The 15,678-nt window shown below is 38.4% G+C and overlaps 1 protein-coding gene across 3 annotated transcripts in view; it reads right to left on the bottom strand.

The window, feature by feature from the left end:
- The window catches only part of HOMER1 (homer scaffold protein 1), a 118,540-nt gene that overhangs the window by 28,952 nt on the left and 73,910 nt on the right, over positions 1 to 15,678 (bottom strand). For all 3 annotated transcript variants that reach the window (XM_075020552.1, XM_075020553.1, XM_075020551.1), the window contains exons 7-8: positions 6,011 to 6,121; positions 4,276 to 4,356 (exon numbers count right to left, since the gene is read on the bottom strand). In XM_075020552.1, coding sequence (XP_074876653.1) covers positions 4,276 to 4,356; positions 6,011 to 6,121 — 192 coding nt within the window. The remainder of the gene's footprint in view (positions 1 to 4,275; positions 4,357 to 6,010; positions 6,122 to 15,678) is intronic.

Here is a 15,678-nt window from a genome sequence, read left to right as displayed (position 1 = left end):
TCATATTTACATACATTAACATTTTTTCAACACTGCTTCCCTTTACAGCAGCTTTGTGTCACAAAGCTTTAACGGGTCTACTCTGAGTTCTTGCAACGACTAGTTTCACACAGCCATAGGGAGCGAGATCTGGCAGCAGTCACTGCCCCAAGCATCAGTGACTCCTCCTTCTGCCCTCCCGCTCTCCCGCTGTTTTTGTTATGCTTCTTCTGCTTCCTTCAAAGCTAACAAATATATTCATGTTTACATCGGAGAGATGTCAGCTAACCATAAGAAACAACCTGACCCATATAGAATATCTATTTGGGCAGTCAAGAAAGAGTAACAGGTGTAAATCAGCAGCCTTGTGTCAAAGTCCATGGCCCAAGACACGTTTCCACCCATGAGCAGTCCGATGGCGACGTTGATCGGCTGCTGCATCCAGGGCCAGAAGAGGGATGGGGTGATGGGGCCAGTGCTCAGTTTTGGCTCCCAGCCTCTGCAGTGAGGGAGAGCTCTGGGACCCCCAGCAGTGGTGCAGGTGGAGAAGGCAGAGCCTCGAGAACCCGATCTCCTCGTAACTGTGGCTGCTTATGCAGCCAAGGGCTACATCCGAGCTAAACTGGAATACCTCCCTTACTTCTTGTTTGTAAATGGGCAAGTTAAAAATTACAGACGTTGGGGCACTGGTCTTTAACAGCACAGCTGAGAGCAGGAATTATCCCCTGCTGCCAGGACCAAGAGAAGAATTAGTTCAATCTGTTTAACACTGAACAATACAGTAGCCAAAGCACTAAAGAAAGCTAACTGAAAAGAGTATTTGTAGAAACAATATAAATTAAAATAAACACATGCTTATGTAGTGATTAGCTACCCCACCACTGCTACGAATGACAAGCTAAGTGATTATAACCCAGCTGTACCCTCTGAAGGCTCTCCTTCACTGAGCCTGCTCCTGCCCTCCAAAACGAGTACTGACAAGTACTGCCTGGTGTGGTGACTGCAGGGGTTCAAGACCCTCTGAGGCCAAGTGACTGCAGTACAGGACAAGGGAAATTCAAGGTCCTCTCAGCTCTGCAGGAATGAATGACACAGTCCTTTCTTTAGCTCACACAAAACTGATAGCTGTTTCTCCATGTTTGCTCATGCATTCTGCTTCTCCTGTCGCTGCTCCTCTTCTACTCACCAAATCTGTGTGCTCTACGAAGTCTCCTTGCCACTGCTCTTACCCCAGAGATAATTAATTTCTATAAGCAGGCAAGCCAGTGATGAAAGGGACCACTTTGGAACAAATCCAGGGATACACAGTTTTATTTCATGGTGTCCGGGCCTGAAGAGCATCCCATTGGCCTGATTCTAGCACTGAAGATCATCTTTCAGGCCATCCTCAGACTCTCTTAAACTGAGGAATTGTCCTGCTGTGAGCTATTACTGTGGGAGCACCCAGGTAAAACTGAAAGCTTTATGTTAGATGTAGGAACTTCCATCCATATTCAGCAAAAGGTTAACTCTCCGTTGACAGTCCTTGCCCCGTATCTACTAAAATCAGAAGAGCTCCCTTCTTTTGTTTAAATTTCCAGCTTGCATATTTTATTTATATTCCATTTCTGACATCTCTTTCCTAATCCATATACATTTAGCTTCCCAAACATTTCCTCTGATATACTTTCTCCCATACTTCCTCCTGTTTTATTCTTCTAACTTATGCTTAACATATTTAATGACATATGGGAAGTAGACCTAAATGAAAAATGCCAGGAGCTGTTGCTTTTAGTTTCTGGAATATGCTTCTTCCCAAATTTTACATTTGATCATTACACATATTTGCCCCAGATTAGTGTTAATGATTTTTGCAATAGTATTACATTACAAGTTCATGTCCAGCTCATGTGCAGTTTCCTATTACAAATGTCTACCTCAAAACTGTTGCTTCTTGATTGGAAGAAGTGGAGACGTGTCCATGTAATGTAATCTGTTCCCCTAGTTGTGTCATTTCACTTTATTTGCAGTTAATCTCATCTAACAATAAACTGACTCTTCCAATACATTCAGGCCCTTTGCAAGGTGTATTTTACACTGTTTTTTAAAGCTCTTCTTACAGAGGACATAATAATTTCTCATACATTGTTTTCTTTTAGAAAAGAAATATATTACCAACAAGTTATGTTTGTTGTTTGCACTGTAATAATCTTTTGTGGAATTCAGTGCAAGGATCCAAATAAAATATTCAAACCATACAAACCAGCTATATTTAGGAATCAGCCATAGTAATGAAGATATCTTGACTTATTGTGAAAGTCACACTGATCATGACTCATTGATATGTCTTCTCTACATTGCTAATTAAATTATTAAGTGACAAGGGCCCCGACACTTACCCTTCACAGTGATAGCACTCTTCATTGGAAATTGCCAATAATGAACTTCTAATTCATTCCCTGATATGAGTGTGTCAGAAACGCAATACACCTTGAAACAGTAATTTCTTTGTATAGCATTTTTCATACAGGCTATATTCCAAAATATTTTAGAGTTGCATAATCCATTTACAAGCACAAGAGGGAAAAAATAAAGCACAAGAAAAAACAGTGAGACGAACAGCTACGGACCCTGGAGACAATCACCCTGAAAACGGATGATGAGTCAACTAAGTGAACAGATGTGAGACGGTTCATCTGGAGCTACAGAAGAAAACACTATTTCACTGACGTCACAGATGCAGGGTGAAGTGCCTCAGAGAAGGCCAGTATAATCAAAGCAGGACCCTTACAGCAAAGCAAAGACTCAAGATCTTTTAGATGGGCTGCATCAGGTCAGTCATAATCTTTAAGCTTAAGAAAGGCAACTCTTAAGTCAGAGCCTAAATAAGTTTTAAATTTACTTGAATAGAACCATACAGAACTATTTTCAGAAACTCATTGCCTACAACGTCATGTATGGACATATAAACACAATATATACATTTGGTTACTAAAGATCTATATCTATATCAAAAGGAAGTTACTGACTTTATAAGGTCAAATTTTAATAAAAACTTAGCATTTTCTAATCTTTCATCTCTTACTAGTCTCTCATAATTCTGCTTGCTCAGGATAGCTTATTCCTGGCTCACTATTACTTTTCATATGATCTTACACTGAAATTATTGCATATGCTACTGCTAGAACAATTTCAAACTTTCATTATTATCTCCCTTTTGAGTTTCTCAGATAAGCACTTTTTCAGTTGAAACTCCCATTTTTAGCCTAAAGCCAGCAACAATTTTTAAAATAGTGGAACAGGCAAGCTCAGGTGTATTCAAAACAATCTTTAAAGACTGTTTAAAGTAATAACATACTTTTTTCCAAATAATTTGACTTAAGAATGGGGAGGAATGAATAAACTCATTTTATTCTTCTGTGGTTTATTCTGTAGGTTAAAATGAGATTCAAGAAAGTTCCAATGCATGTAATGCATTTCAAAGAATACCTGCTTGATGATTTTTAAGCTGTGGCTAGTCTAATGGGGCTTGCTTTCAGCGTAATTTAGGTCGAGCCACAGCGAAGGTTGCCTTTCAGCACTTCAGATTTGGAGCTATTTAATGCCCAAGTTTCCAGGCCTATCAAAACTCTGAAGTCTGCATTCAGAGTTCAACCCATCTAAGCTTTGGGTCAGTCTCATTCTGAAGGCAGATTTAACAAGGAAGATGCGTATGTGCTGGCCGGTCAGCCCAGCGACAGACAGACAGGAGCTCAGACGTAGCAAGGGAAGGTATACTGAGGGCACAGTGATTCTGGTAGGCTGAGGTATCTGGCTTTACACATAGTAAAGACATGGCCAAGAAAAAAACAACAAAACCCCAATGATTCTAAATAATTCCAAGAAAACATCAAAGTGTGTTTTTAAAGCTCGTACTACACAAGAATGCTTTAACCTTTACTTTCTCAGAGCATGTTTAAAAGCTGAATACAAATACTCATCCCAACCTGATGATACACAGCCTGACAGTTTCAGTGGCACGCAAGACCTATGAGAAGACTCTGCCATGAAAATGAGACCAGAATTGCCCAGGACATGTATTGATGAAGGACAGCTGCTAGCCTGAGAGTACTCCATGGACTTGTAAATGAAATTTGCAGGTGGAAATTTTGATACAAATTCCTAAGGATCATCCTAACCCACCACTTTGCAATGCAGTCTAACTTACATATTTACGTGGCACCTTCAGTGAAAACAGCGCAAGTTGCTGATGTGAACTGCTCACTTGATGGTCATTTTGCCCTTCTCTCTAAAGTAAGATGATGCACTATAGCTCACCTGTAACTTCTGGGTCAGAGAATCCCTCTGTGCCTGGAGCTCTCTGGCATTGTCGATTTCTTGTTTCAATCCTTCGATTTCCTAAGGGAGAAGAAACAACCTTGCTAGCAACATGTTACCTGGCTTGGCTTCAGTGCAGGTAAGCTGGCTACCACTTCTCCTGAGCAACCCATTGTAATGATACCAAAACTGGCAGTTGGCTACTGCCTATCACAGCACATGAAGTTTAAGCCCTGTTCTCAATACTCTGAAATCACAGTCCCAAAACAGCAATTCCATTGTGAACAAACAAGAATACAGATAAGCATTTTCTTTTATAAAAGTCCTAAGTTTTCCTCTCCCACACAAAAGATCAAAAATAATTTTTTCCTGAAAAATTAAGGGCCCTTGTAATTAGAGAAACAATTTTATACTTTAAATTCTATTAGAATCCATCCTTCTCCATTTTTTCAAGAGAAAAATCCAATTTTCATCTGTGGTCTGCTTATTATGTCACTAGCAGTAGGGCTGAGCATCAAAAAATTGCCTACTTCGATGACTGATTTCTGTAAGAAGAGAGTCTAAAAGAAATGGTATCTTTAATTTAGCAAGAAGAAAGTAATGAGGTACAAAAATAACAAATATAGATAAAATAATGAACGGAAGAGAAACCTTTTCTTGGCTTACTTTCAGGAGACAAGAAGAGAAACAGTTAATGAAACTAAAAGATATCAAACTTTAAACTATTAAGTACTTTTCCCCGGAAGGGGATATTCACCTCCCAGAACTCCTTTCAGAAAGACCTCTTCGCAGCCACCAGCTCAGCATAATTCGAAAGTGAATGGGCACCAAAATGAGAAACGTTGCCAACCTGAGGCTAATCTCTTTAGTATGAGGGAGTTTGGAAAAGGCTTTGTTCCTTTTTGGGAGGATATCCTGTAACTACTGTGCCTCTCTTGCATCCTCCTTGGAAACACCTAACAACCGCCCCGCTGGAGGCAAGACGCTGCCAGACACACTGCCACTCTGAACACGCACACCAGTGCTCACTGCATCTGTCACGGAGTGCTCAAGGATCTGGTCTTACACAGGGCAAATAATCCTTCACATCCTTTTTCCCATCCATAAAGGGGTGATTCTTGATCATTCTGTGGCACAAACCTGCTTTCCTCTAGGACCTGTGCCAGTGCAGGTGTTACTCCAGTTCCTTTTGTTTTCTTGCTGCTGGTCCAGACCAAGGCAGACAGTACAATAAATAGCAAGTTTCAAGCCAGGGGCTTGGCATGCATTTAAGGAAAGGGCTGATCTTGGGGATCATAAAAGTCAGCTACGTCAACATAACATGAAAACCAGACTGGCCTGAAAGAGCCATTGATCTACTACTTGTTCCAAACCTTGCTCTCCAGAAAAAGGAAGGCATGCTTATGACAGCTTCCCTTCTTTGTGAATTTGGACTGCATCAGTGTGATAAATGCTCTGTGGTAACTGTTTATGACTTACTTTTGCAAACAGAGATGCTTGGTAAAAGTGAACAGGAAAACACACTTTTTTATTGTTGTTCAGATACCCAGGTCTATATTGGACTGATGTAATTATATACACAGAAAAATATTAATGATTTCAAAGAAGATGAAAAAATTTTTACTTCATAACATCTATAGGAAATAATACAGTATTTACCAGCCATCACTAGCTTAATATTGAAAGCACTTAGAAAGATATAACAGAACAGCCAAGAATAAATGTTAGCAAATACCGCTTCTTTTTTCTTCAGTGTAGACTCTAACTCCTGTATTGTCTGGTTTAATTCTGTTTTATGTGTGTGGACTGCATTGGCTTGACTGCTCACACACTCTAGCTCTGTCACCTGTTGAAATAAATAGAAGCAATACATACAGAATTAATTTCAACAAATTCAAGGTACTATTACTTCTTTGTATCAATAGCTGCATTTGAAATATACCCTTAGTTCTGGGTGACTTATGTTGATTAAAATGGTGAAGGTGTTCTTAGGAAGTTAGCATAAAATTCCTTTATAAATTGTTTAGCTTAAAATGGTTGCCATGACTTCTTGGAAACAAAAAATTTAATATGCTGCAGTCTGAAAAGAACATTAATTAAAACTTATACTTACTAAATATTGAAAATTTTATTAAAGAAGCTGAATTACCATTTCAGAAACAGTCATGTCTAGATGATTAAACACAGATCCATCCTTCTAACTAACCTCTCCATCTGACACTTTTTAATGTTGCACCATCTTAATCAACTAAACCACAATGCTCACTCACTTCCTAGCAAGCCAATTAACCTTTCACAGACTCAGTTTCTGACTCGGAATCAACAGTGTAATAGCAGGCACTCAAGTCACCAATATAGAGCTGCCAATTCTTACTTCTAGTTTCGGATCTCAACTCTCAGTCACAAAGCCAACAGCTAATGGCACAATTTGTATTTGCACAGCTCCTCTTTATTAGCAGAGAGCGAACACTCTCCATCTGCCTTTGGATAAGTTAACATACCTGGCAGTGGTATGCCCTTTTTATTTCAGTTTTTAATCAAAGAGATGTTAATATCCTGCCATTCACTAATAAACAGTTGTCAAAAAATAGCTTCTGCACTGAAGAAATAAAATCCATGCAGCTAGAGCGTACACAGAAAAGCCTGTGTTGATGCACCTCTCAAATTACAGATCAAAATATTAGACAACTCTCATACTTCATGTCTGTGTGGATGTGTACACTAAAACCTTTCTGTTTAATAACAAACTGTTAAAATATTAAAACCACCATTTAAAACCTAATAATTCATTCTTTTCCAGAAGATATGAGCCTGTCAATCTTAGTATACATTCTTCAACAGAGCTGCACCATCTACCTACAGTAGTACACTAGTACTACTGTGTACAGTAGTACACCAACTAACAAATCTGGCACCAGAAACTCCTTTGAATAAAGTGCTACCCAACTCTGCAAAGAAAACCTTTAGGTCTCCATTGAGCTTTCTTGGAGAAGTAGCTCTTAGACAGAGGGCAGGCATTCTCCAGGACAATTTTATTTCTTAGACCAAAGAACATCTCAAGGAATCAAGGTTGGTGCTCTCCAGCACCGATGTAGTCTAGCTAGTGAAGCCACTGTGATGCCAGTAATTTCAGACTCTTGAACTATTTATAGGCTCAAAAGGTATATTACTGAGTGCAGAGAGAAGTCAAAGGAAAGCCAAGATGAAATAGAAGAAAATTAAAACAAAATCCCTATCAAATTCTCCTCTCCGAGTCACAGAGCATGAACTTCCCCTCTGTAACAGCCATGACAAGTCTAGTTTCTTGTGCTGGGAAACTGTGATTAGACTTTTTTGCACATCAGGTTTATAAATGGAGAGAACTGAGATTGCAGCAAATTCGTGGGAGGGCTAAGAGGAATGAGGGATAAGGATATAGCTTGGTAACACAACACCCCACATCCCACCCCAAAGAACTAACTTATTTGCTGGAATTGTCGAAATATCAGTGCTTATAGCAAAAAGTACTAGCAGTTTGCCACTGAGTATTACAACTGAAGTCTTAGATAATATTCTTAATTTGCTTCAACTAGACAAAAATATATCTATATAGATTCCTTGTGACTGCTACCAATTGTGACTGTTACAGTATTCACCACTACAATTGCACAAACACAAACAAGCAGAATTGGAACACACTGACTGGGATAAACCTATGTCTACACAGCATCTGAAATAACATCCAGATCCAGCAAGAATCACAGAGGCACAGAGTAATTTAGGCTGGAAGGGGACCCTGGTGGTCACCTGGTCGAGGACTGTTGCTCAAAATAGGGCCAATTTTAAAGTCACATTCGGTTCTTCAGGGTCTTGCCCAGTCAAGAACCCTTCACTATCTAGCAAGAGCTGCCACAGTTTTACGCAGGTTCCTGTATTTCTGACACTGCGGGTTTATGGAGAGTTCTAGCTCATTCCTAAACTTTGCTGGACCTGTCAAACCCACTCACCTTGCCCACCTTCACCTTTCTGATGCTTAACTACTTAAACATTTCTAAGCTTTTCTCCTGAACTGACTCTCGAATAGGAGGTGGAAGCCTCTGTGAACCCACAGCTAGGGCTGCTAGGGGAGCCCAGGGTCAGGCCCTCTCTCACCCACTGTGAAAGACTGGAATGTTGTATGGCAACCTCCAAGAAGGTCAATCTCTCTTTTAAAGCTGCTGCACTCAGCAATACCCACTGGCTCTTACCAAGCACTGGCACAGTGAAAACTCATTTACACAAAGTGCAAGAGCCTCAACTGGAGAGACAGAAGAAAACACAGTCCCCAAACCACCTCTGTCCTAGCACCTAGTGCCTCAGAGGTGTCTCACCCTGTAACTAAGGAAGCACTTGGACCCCCACTGTTCTCCATGTGGTTTCCTCTGGGCTGCTACACGCAGAGAGGATGCATGTGTTGGTCCAAGCTTGGAATTCAAGGAGCCTGGTGAATTGAACTGCGGTGGACGAAACATTACTGCTCTCAGTTTTGTGTATTGTCACTGGCTGAAAACACCTTCCGCAACAGCCCCACCAGCTGCATGGCTCACATGAACGCTCCCCAGTATGCTCTGGTCCATACTAACTCAAGACACCTACTGAAATTGCTTAAGCAAACACAGCTAATTTTGCTTAGGCAGAGTAGGGAGTTCACTCTCAAACCTTTTTGCCAACAGAGCCAACTGCTGTCAGAAAGGCAATTAATTACCAATGCTAAAAGGGCTGTGATGTCTTACTCTGGTCCAGCTTTTCTCTGGGCAAACGTCCACTGCCTACTGCTTATGCAAGAAAATAATGCGTTGTTCAATTGCTTTGTTTACTGTTTGTTGAAAAATCAGCAAGTTGGAAAAAAAAGAACGAATTAAATTAAAAAAATGGGTTTTCTTTAATCGCAGTCTTATTTAAATGCCCATTCCTACAGACATCTGAAAGGATGTCAAGTATCTTTATGATGTTACCTTCTTGAACATACCTATATAAAAGAAAATCATATTGTGCCCCTTTGAAAAAAATCTGTAGAGTAAGAAGAGCTGCAAAATGACGCAATATAAAGAATATGCAACTGAAAACAGAAGTAACAAAAGATAAAGCTCTAGGCAAAAATCTGGATAGGATCTACTTGTTCTATTTCCTTGTTTCAACTTGAATTTCTTTTTCTCATGACCAGTGATCCAAAAATCATTAAAAATAACTGTTTATGCATTATGCACAGAAGGGGGCATAAAAGGAAGCTAAAATTCTTTAGTCTGACCCTCCCACATGCTATTTTCAGGGACATCTCATTCAGTGTTTCATGTATAGGAGCAAAGCTCAATCAATCATTCAAGCCTTTGCACAGCAACACTGAGCAATATACCTGTGACTAAGCCTTGTTTCCAGTACAGAACTCAGACTGAAAGAACAGTCTTTGAACAATAACTGATTAAACAAGGTTCTTCTATTGCGCTATCATAAGGCTGCACTGACTTGCATATCTGAAAAAAAAGTCAATACTGTGGCTTTGTATTTGAGACTAAAAAAGAAAAAAGTATTGTTCTTAGCCTCTGCTTCTTTATTTTGCATTTATCATCCAGGTAAGGATTGAACATAGGGAAAAACATTGTGAAAGGGCTTTTTAGGGACTATTTAATGAGCTAACTCTTCTAGTATATGGCTGGCATTATACTTAACTGCATACTTCAGTGAGAAATACATCAGCTGAAATAGGACAGCAAGGCAACTTGTTCTGGCAGAGCCCAGACCTTCTCAGCAAAGGCCATTCTACAGTTTCCTGGAAATTTTAATCTAGGGTCGGCAGCCTATAAATAGGGGAGGATGACAGGCAGAAGTTTTCATTGCAGCAGACAGCTAGCACACACTGGACTGCTGGGAAGACTGGAGAAGTGAGGCTTTGGGCCATATAACACAACAAGAAGTAGCAGCCTTGATGTGAGCTTAAGAGAGTGAGTGCCCAAAGCTTCAGAAGACTGAAGAATCTCTCAAAGAAAACAAACCAAATCAAATCACAAAGAAACCAAGAGGGGAGATAGCATCAAATCACAACACAGACAACTACTTCACAAGTAAAGACTTCAGTTAGACAGAGGCAAAGAAGTGGGAATTACAGAAATATTTTGAGTGGTCACCTTCCCCAAGCAATTACTGACTGAATGAATCTGCGCTGCTTGCTGCAGGTTGACTCATTTTTTCAAACCACTTTCTTGAGATAAATTTGTACACTTCTGATCTCAAACAATAGTTTTTATTCAGCTTCTTAAATTCAGTACCAACAGATCATGAAATTCCTTCTAAACTTCATACAGAAATCAATTCAATTGCTACAGAAATGCAAAGAAAGACAGGTTAGAACATAGAATCATAGATAGAATCGTTTAGGTTGGAAAACACCTTTAAGACCATCAAGTCCAACCATTAACCAAGCACTGTCAAGTCCACCACTAAACCATGTCCCTAAGCACCGCAGCTACACTTTTAAACACCTCCAGGGATGGTGACTCAACCACTTCCCTTGGTGTCATCTGCAAACTTACTGAGGGTGCGCTTAATCCCTTTGTCCAGATCACTGATAAAGATATTAAACAGAACTGACCCCAGTACTGAGCTCTGGGGAACACCACTTGTGACCAGCCACCAACTGGATTGAACTCCATTCACCACGACTCTTTGGGCCTGGCCATCCAGCTACTTTTTTACCCATATTACCAACATATTTTCAGCGTAGCTGTAGCCTATTTTATACCCCTGACACCATTAACTTGTTTTTTTCTAAAGGTATTTTTATCCCTTCTATTTAATGTGGAATGCAATATCCAAGGTCTACGAGTCCAGGCTACAATGCAGAACAGGCAGAGTGCCCATATGCAGACTGAATTTAAGTATTAATTATGTATTTTTAGCTGGTTGAGTTACATCCCTAAATGGATCGTATCTGTGACCGTGACAATATTATTCCATCAATAATTCAAGATGAACCTCCCAGAAAGAAAAAAGAGCCCTTTGCTTTCCACAAGGAGAATAGAAATTATGTTGCATGACTCAGCAAAACTAGGAATAATTGTATGAAGTTTCTCATAATTTATGCAGAAGAAACTTCTCAGTTCTTCATGGTGGACAGTAAGATGCAAGACAGCATGCAACAAGCCAATCATAAAAATAATTCCAGTGTAGCTTTCAAGAATAAGAAACTCTGGCAAGATTTTTGGTGCTAAGAAATGTGAAAATGCAGAAAACAAGGAAAATTGCTTTTCAAGGTTGCTGCTGAAAGAACAAAAAGCACACCATAGTATTATTCATATACATCACTTCTGACAGCAAATTAATTATTGCAGTTTTCCAAGATTTACCCACAGACAAAATGATAACCTGGGGGCAGGGGGGGAGTTTTCTGCGTTACCAACAATATATTACTTTTTTCAACAGAAAAAACAATTAAAGATTTTGCTGAAAAGGACACATTTTTCTCTGTGGGCACTGATGCCTCAAGCCATGGAAATATCAAAATGTTTTCCACAGTTATGCATTTCTACAGAGATGAAAGAGGAATAATCCATCATCTGCTTGATTTTTGTGAAGTAATGAAACTGCAGTAGGAATATTTGAAAATACAGTAAGTTTACTAAAATCGATGCTTTGAGCTTCAGCCGTGCATTATTATTTGCAACTGATAATGCTAATACTAACTTCAGGGGACATCCCTTTCTCTGCAATCTAATTAGCAAGTACTTTTTCCAGCTATCTGGCCAGCTCATGAAATACATGCAATAGCAAACAGACTACAGATATGTCATCCTTTAATCCTGAGGATTCAAATCCAGTAATATCCTCAGTCTCCAGTGGAGTTTTGGAATTATAGGATATATTTCATTCTACAAAGTTTTGACTACATAAATTTTTGTGCCATGCCTCCACAAAGTATGCTTTTTATAACTTGCAGATAAATGATCCTAACACTTTTCTCGGGTTTTTTAGAAAGATGAAGATGGTGATGAGAGACCATTCTGTGAAAACTTTTTTTGTTTCCTTTCCCAGAGTGACAGTAGTTTGATTGGTGGTTTGTTATTTTTTTCAAATTATCATCTCATATATGACACGTTCAGTGAAAGTGAATTGCCACAGAAAAACCTAATGAAATAGTCTTGGGTCCTAAATGCAAATCTGCTCTAAAACCAAATAAAAGCAAACAGAAAAAGACAGAAAAGACTTGCCTTCAGTTCACCAAACATTAAAAAAAGCTGAATTCACATTTTGATTTCAGGAACATAACCTGATTCACCTGCTCTGTCTGAAAAGAGACCGTCTTCTTAGTAAACTGTAATTATTAACCACAGGTTGCATCTTGATAAAGGCTAGATGTGGATTATTTGTATTAGGAATCATGCACAGAAAGGGAGCTGAGAGTATGTGCTGGATTTCATAAATCCTGTCTTAGGAAATGATCTGAGAGTCTAACATCAAGACTGACAAAACATACCACTTAAAAAATAATATGGAACTTATGATAGCTGAAATGGACATTGGAGAAGCAAAAACGTATATCTGAGAAAAAAATATGTACCCCCTGATATAAAATGTGTGTGTTTTTTCTTTTGGTCTCCCCTAATGCCAAGCAAAGAAGGTGGTCAGGCGCTGCAATGGTTTCTTAAAGATTTTTAAAATATTACTCTGGATTTCTTTTTATTAGAAACTAGTTCCACTGCAAGAAGGATAACCGACCTTACGTAGATAATTACAGCCTGCTCTGAAACAGAAACTCTTTTTTAAGGTAAGACTGCAATTTCAAAAATAAAAAAGTCACTATATTCCCGTATGTCTTCTAAAAACTTGACTATCACAGTTAGAACAATTAGCCTTTCCAGATCTTACTGTGTCATAGAAAACCCTAATACTCCCCAGAACATCTCTCTTAAACATTTGGTCAGTATTTAACATTATGACCTCACTTAGGCAAGAGCTGCCCTTTTTTTGCCTTTTCAGGAGTTTCTAGTGTATCAAGAGTTTGCAATTCCAGATGAAAGGACAGCATATGTTAACATATGGACTTAGTTGTCCATTTTTTGTGGACAGAATTGGTCCATCTGCACACACATTTCTTTCAAATAAGTGCATAGATGAATACTAACAAAATGATAATGCCACTGTTTTGATTAAATTGCCAAGCTACCCAAATCTACCTTGCAAAATGCTCGTCTATTTTCATTATAAACAAATGGTACCAAGCTGCTACCTAGCCACATACTAATTACAATATCTTAAGAAGAAAGTTATACTTACATAGCTTTTTTCTTTAATCAATCAAATAAAATTTAAATGTAAGTTTGACTTGTTCAGTGGAGGTAGGAGGGGCACAGTGTTAAAGGGAGGATGACAACAGGTAGGCATCACATAAAAAAGGTGCATTGCCAATATATTTTTGGATCAAAACCCCATTCATAAATTTCTTGTTACCACACTTTCTGTCACCTTCTTTCATATTTCCACTTTTAGATAATGTCCTTCCTCAACCACATAAAACCAAACAGTTATTCTCTGTAGTCCCACAGTGGTGCTAGTAAGACTTCTTACCAAGTATGAAGCCCACAACAGGGGCTCTGATTCAGCAAGCAACTTTATCACATCTGCATGTTCAAAATTTAGTTTTGGTTACTCAATTACTAATGCAGCTAGTGGAAATGTGGAGGTGACTGCTAAAGGGTCTGCAAAGATTTTCTACAGATAATCTGAGCGGGTGGCTTATATAGCATTCACATACTTTTTGTGGAGTTTAATAACTGCATTTATAGATTGTTGTTTTCTTTACGTAGTACAGAAATAGCCCAATAAAATTACCATGGTTTTATTTCTGTATGGTCATGGGTTTTTTTAATATCCACTTTAAAATTTCTCTTAAGAGTAGTGAAATCAGGGTCCATTATTCATCAGGTGGTTTTGATGACTACATAAGATGTCCTCATACTTATTTCATTCATTGAATAAAAGAACCAGAACATAATAGGCTAATTGTATCTTATTTCCTAGGAAATCCTGGTAAAATAACAAGGTAGAATTCAAGAGTTTACCTCTTTATTCTTTCAGGAATACCCAAGAGCTTGATCACTTCCCTTCATCTCTTTTTATCTTAGGTTTCTTTTCCTGCAGATGAATGGTCTTCAAGAACTACAGCTCTTATTATTATGCACTGGTGTTACTACTCTGTCCTATTGCCCAGTGTCATAGGATGATTTACTTTAGCAGTTAGCATGCAAGAAAAAAATTCATCATTTTCATTTTTAACATGACAATGACAGAACTTTGGGTTACTTTCTGTAATTCATATCACCATTCAATCCCTTCCTTTTTGCAGTATCAGGATTAGTGTTAGTACCAATGCTATTCTATTTGTCTGAAGTAGCTCACTTCAGGGTTCGTCTTTCTGTTACTGAGCTGTTCTAAACTCATGAGTCCCTTTTGACTTCAAAAAGCTAGGCAAGGTGTGTAGGAGTGCTCCCCAACCCCGTTTAAGGGAAATCCTTGTTGTTAAGTTGCTTCCGAGCAGATTAGAGGAAAGCAAGCTGAGAGCTCCAAGTTAAGCTCTTGTCTGGGCATCACATCTTCCCAGAATTCCCAGTATTTGAGAGGGAAAAATCCATACACTTATGTAGCAAACTTCTGAAAAATATGTCTGACAAAATATCAATGTATAGTATTTCTGACTTAAGCTTACAATATATCAGAAGAGAGCTCAAAACTTTATTGAGAACTTTGCACTCAGTCACAGTCAATCTGTATTCTGTTTCATCTCAACTCTAGGCATTATTAATGCAGAGAACAAATGGAAGAAGGAAGATAAAGGCCTCAGGGGAAGAAAATAAATGTAGGCTAATATGAAAAACTGCACTGGAACTGATAGATGAGTAAATCTTACGCTTAATCAAAAATGGCAAATAATAAATGAAATTAATTTTTAAAAATGCAATCAAAATCAAAGAAAGGGGCACTTTGGCTTTGTTTCTGTGTTTTTAAAAGTGTAAACAATGTGATACACAGAAAAACTTTCAGTCAAATTTGAAAACAATTATAGAATAAAAAATGCTGGGCTTAAGATAATTTAAAACGACTTAAAAAGCAGAGTTTACAACAAATACTGCATAAGACAAACCACCCAGTTTACCACAGTAAATGAAAAGAATAGAAGATAAAAGAATGAGATATAATACAAAATCAACTAATGTTTACAAATAAAACATAACAAAGTTCAAACTGTGGAAAAAGGTACCATAAGAAGTCAACTAGTAAGACAGTATTAGCAGTATTTTTTTTTTTAATGTAAGAGGAAACTATTTATGTAAATAAGATTACTTATAAGGCTATTTATATTAAGAAGAAACTAAAGATGGAAATAACAATGCAAAG

Source organism: Buteo buteo, chromosome Z (genome assembly GCF_964188355.1).
Source record: "Buteo buteo chromosome Z, bButBut1.hap1.1, whole genome shotgun sequence".
In the NCBI taxonomy this organism is placed as follows: Eukaryota; Metazoa; Chordata; class Aves; order Accipitriformes; family Accipitridae; genus Buteo; species Buteo buteo.
The sequence above is the reverse complement of the archived record's forward strand: the minus strand, read 5'-3'. Positions and strand labels throughout refer to the sequence as shown.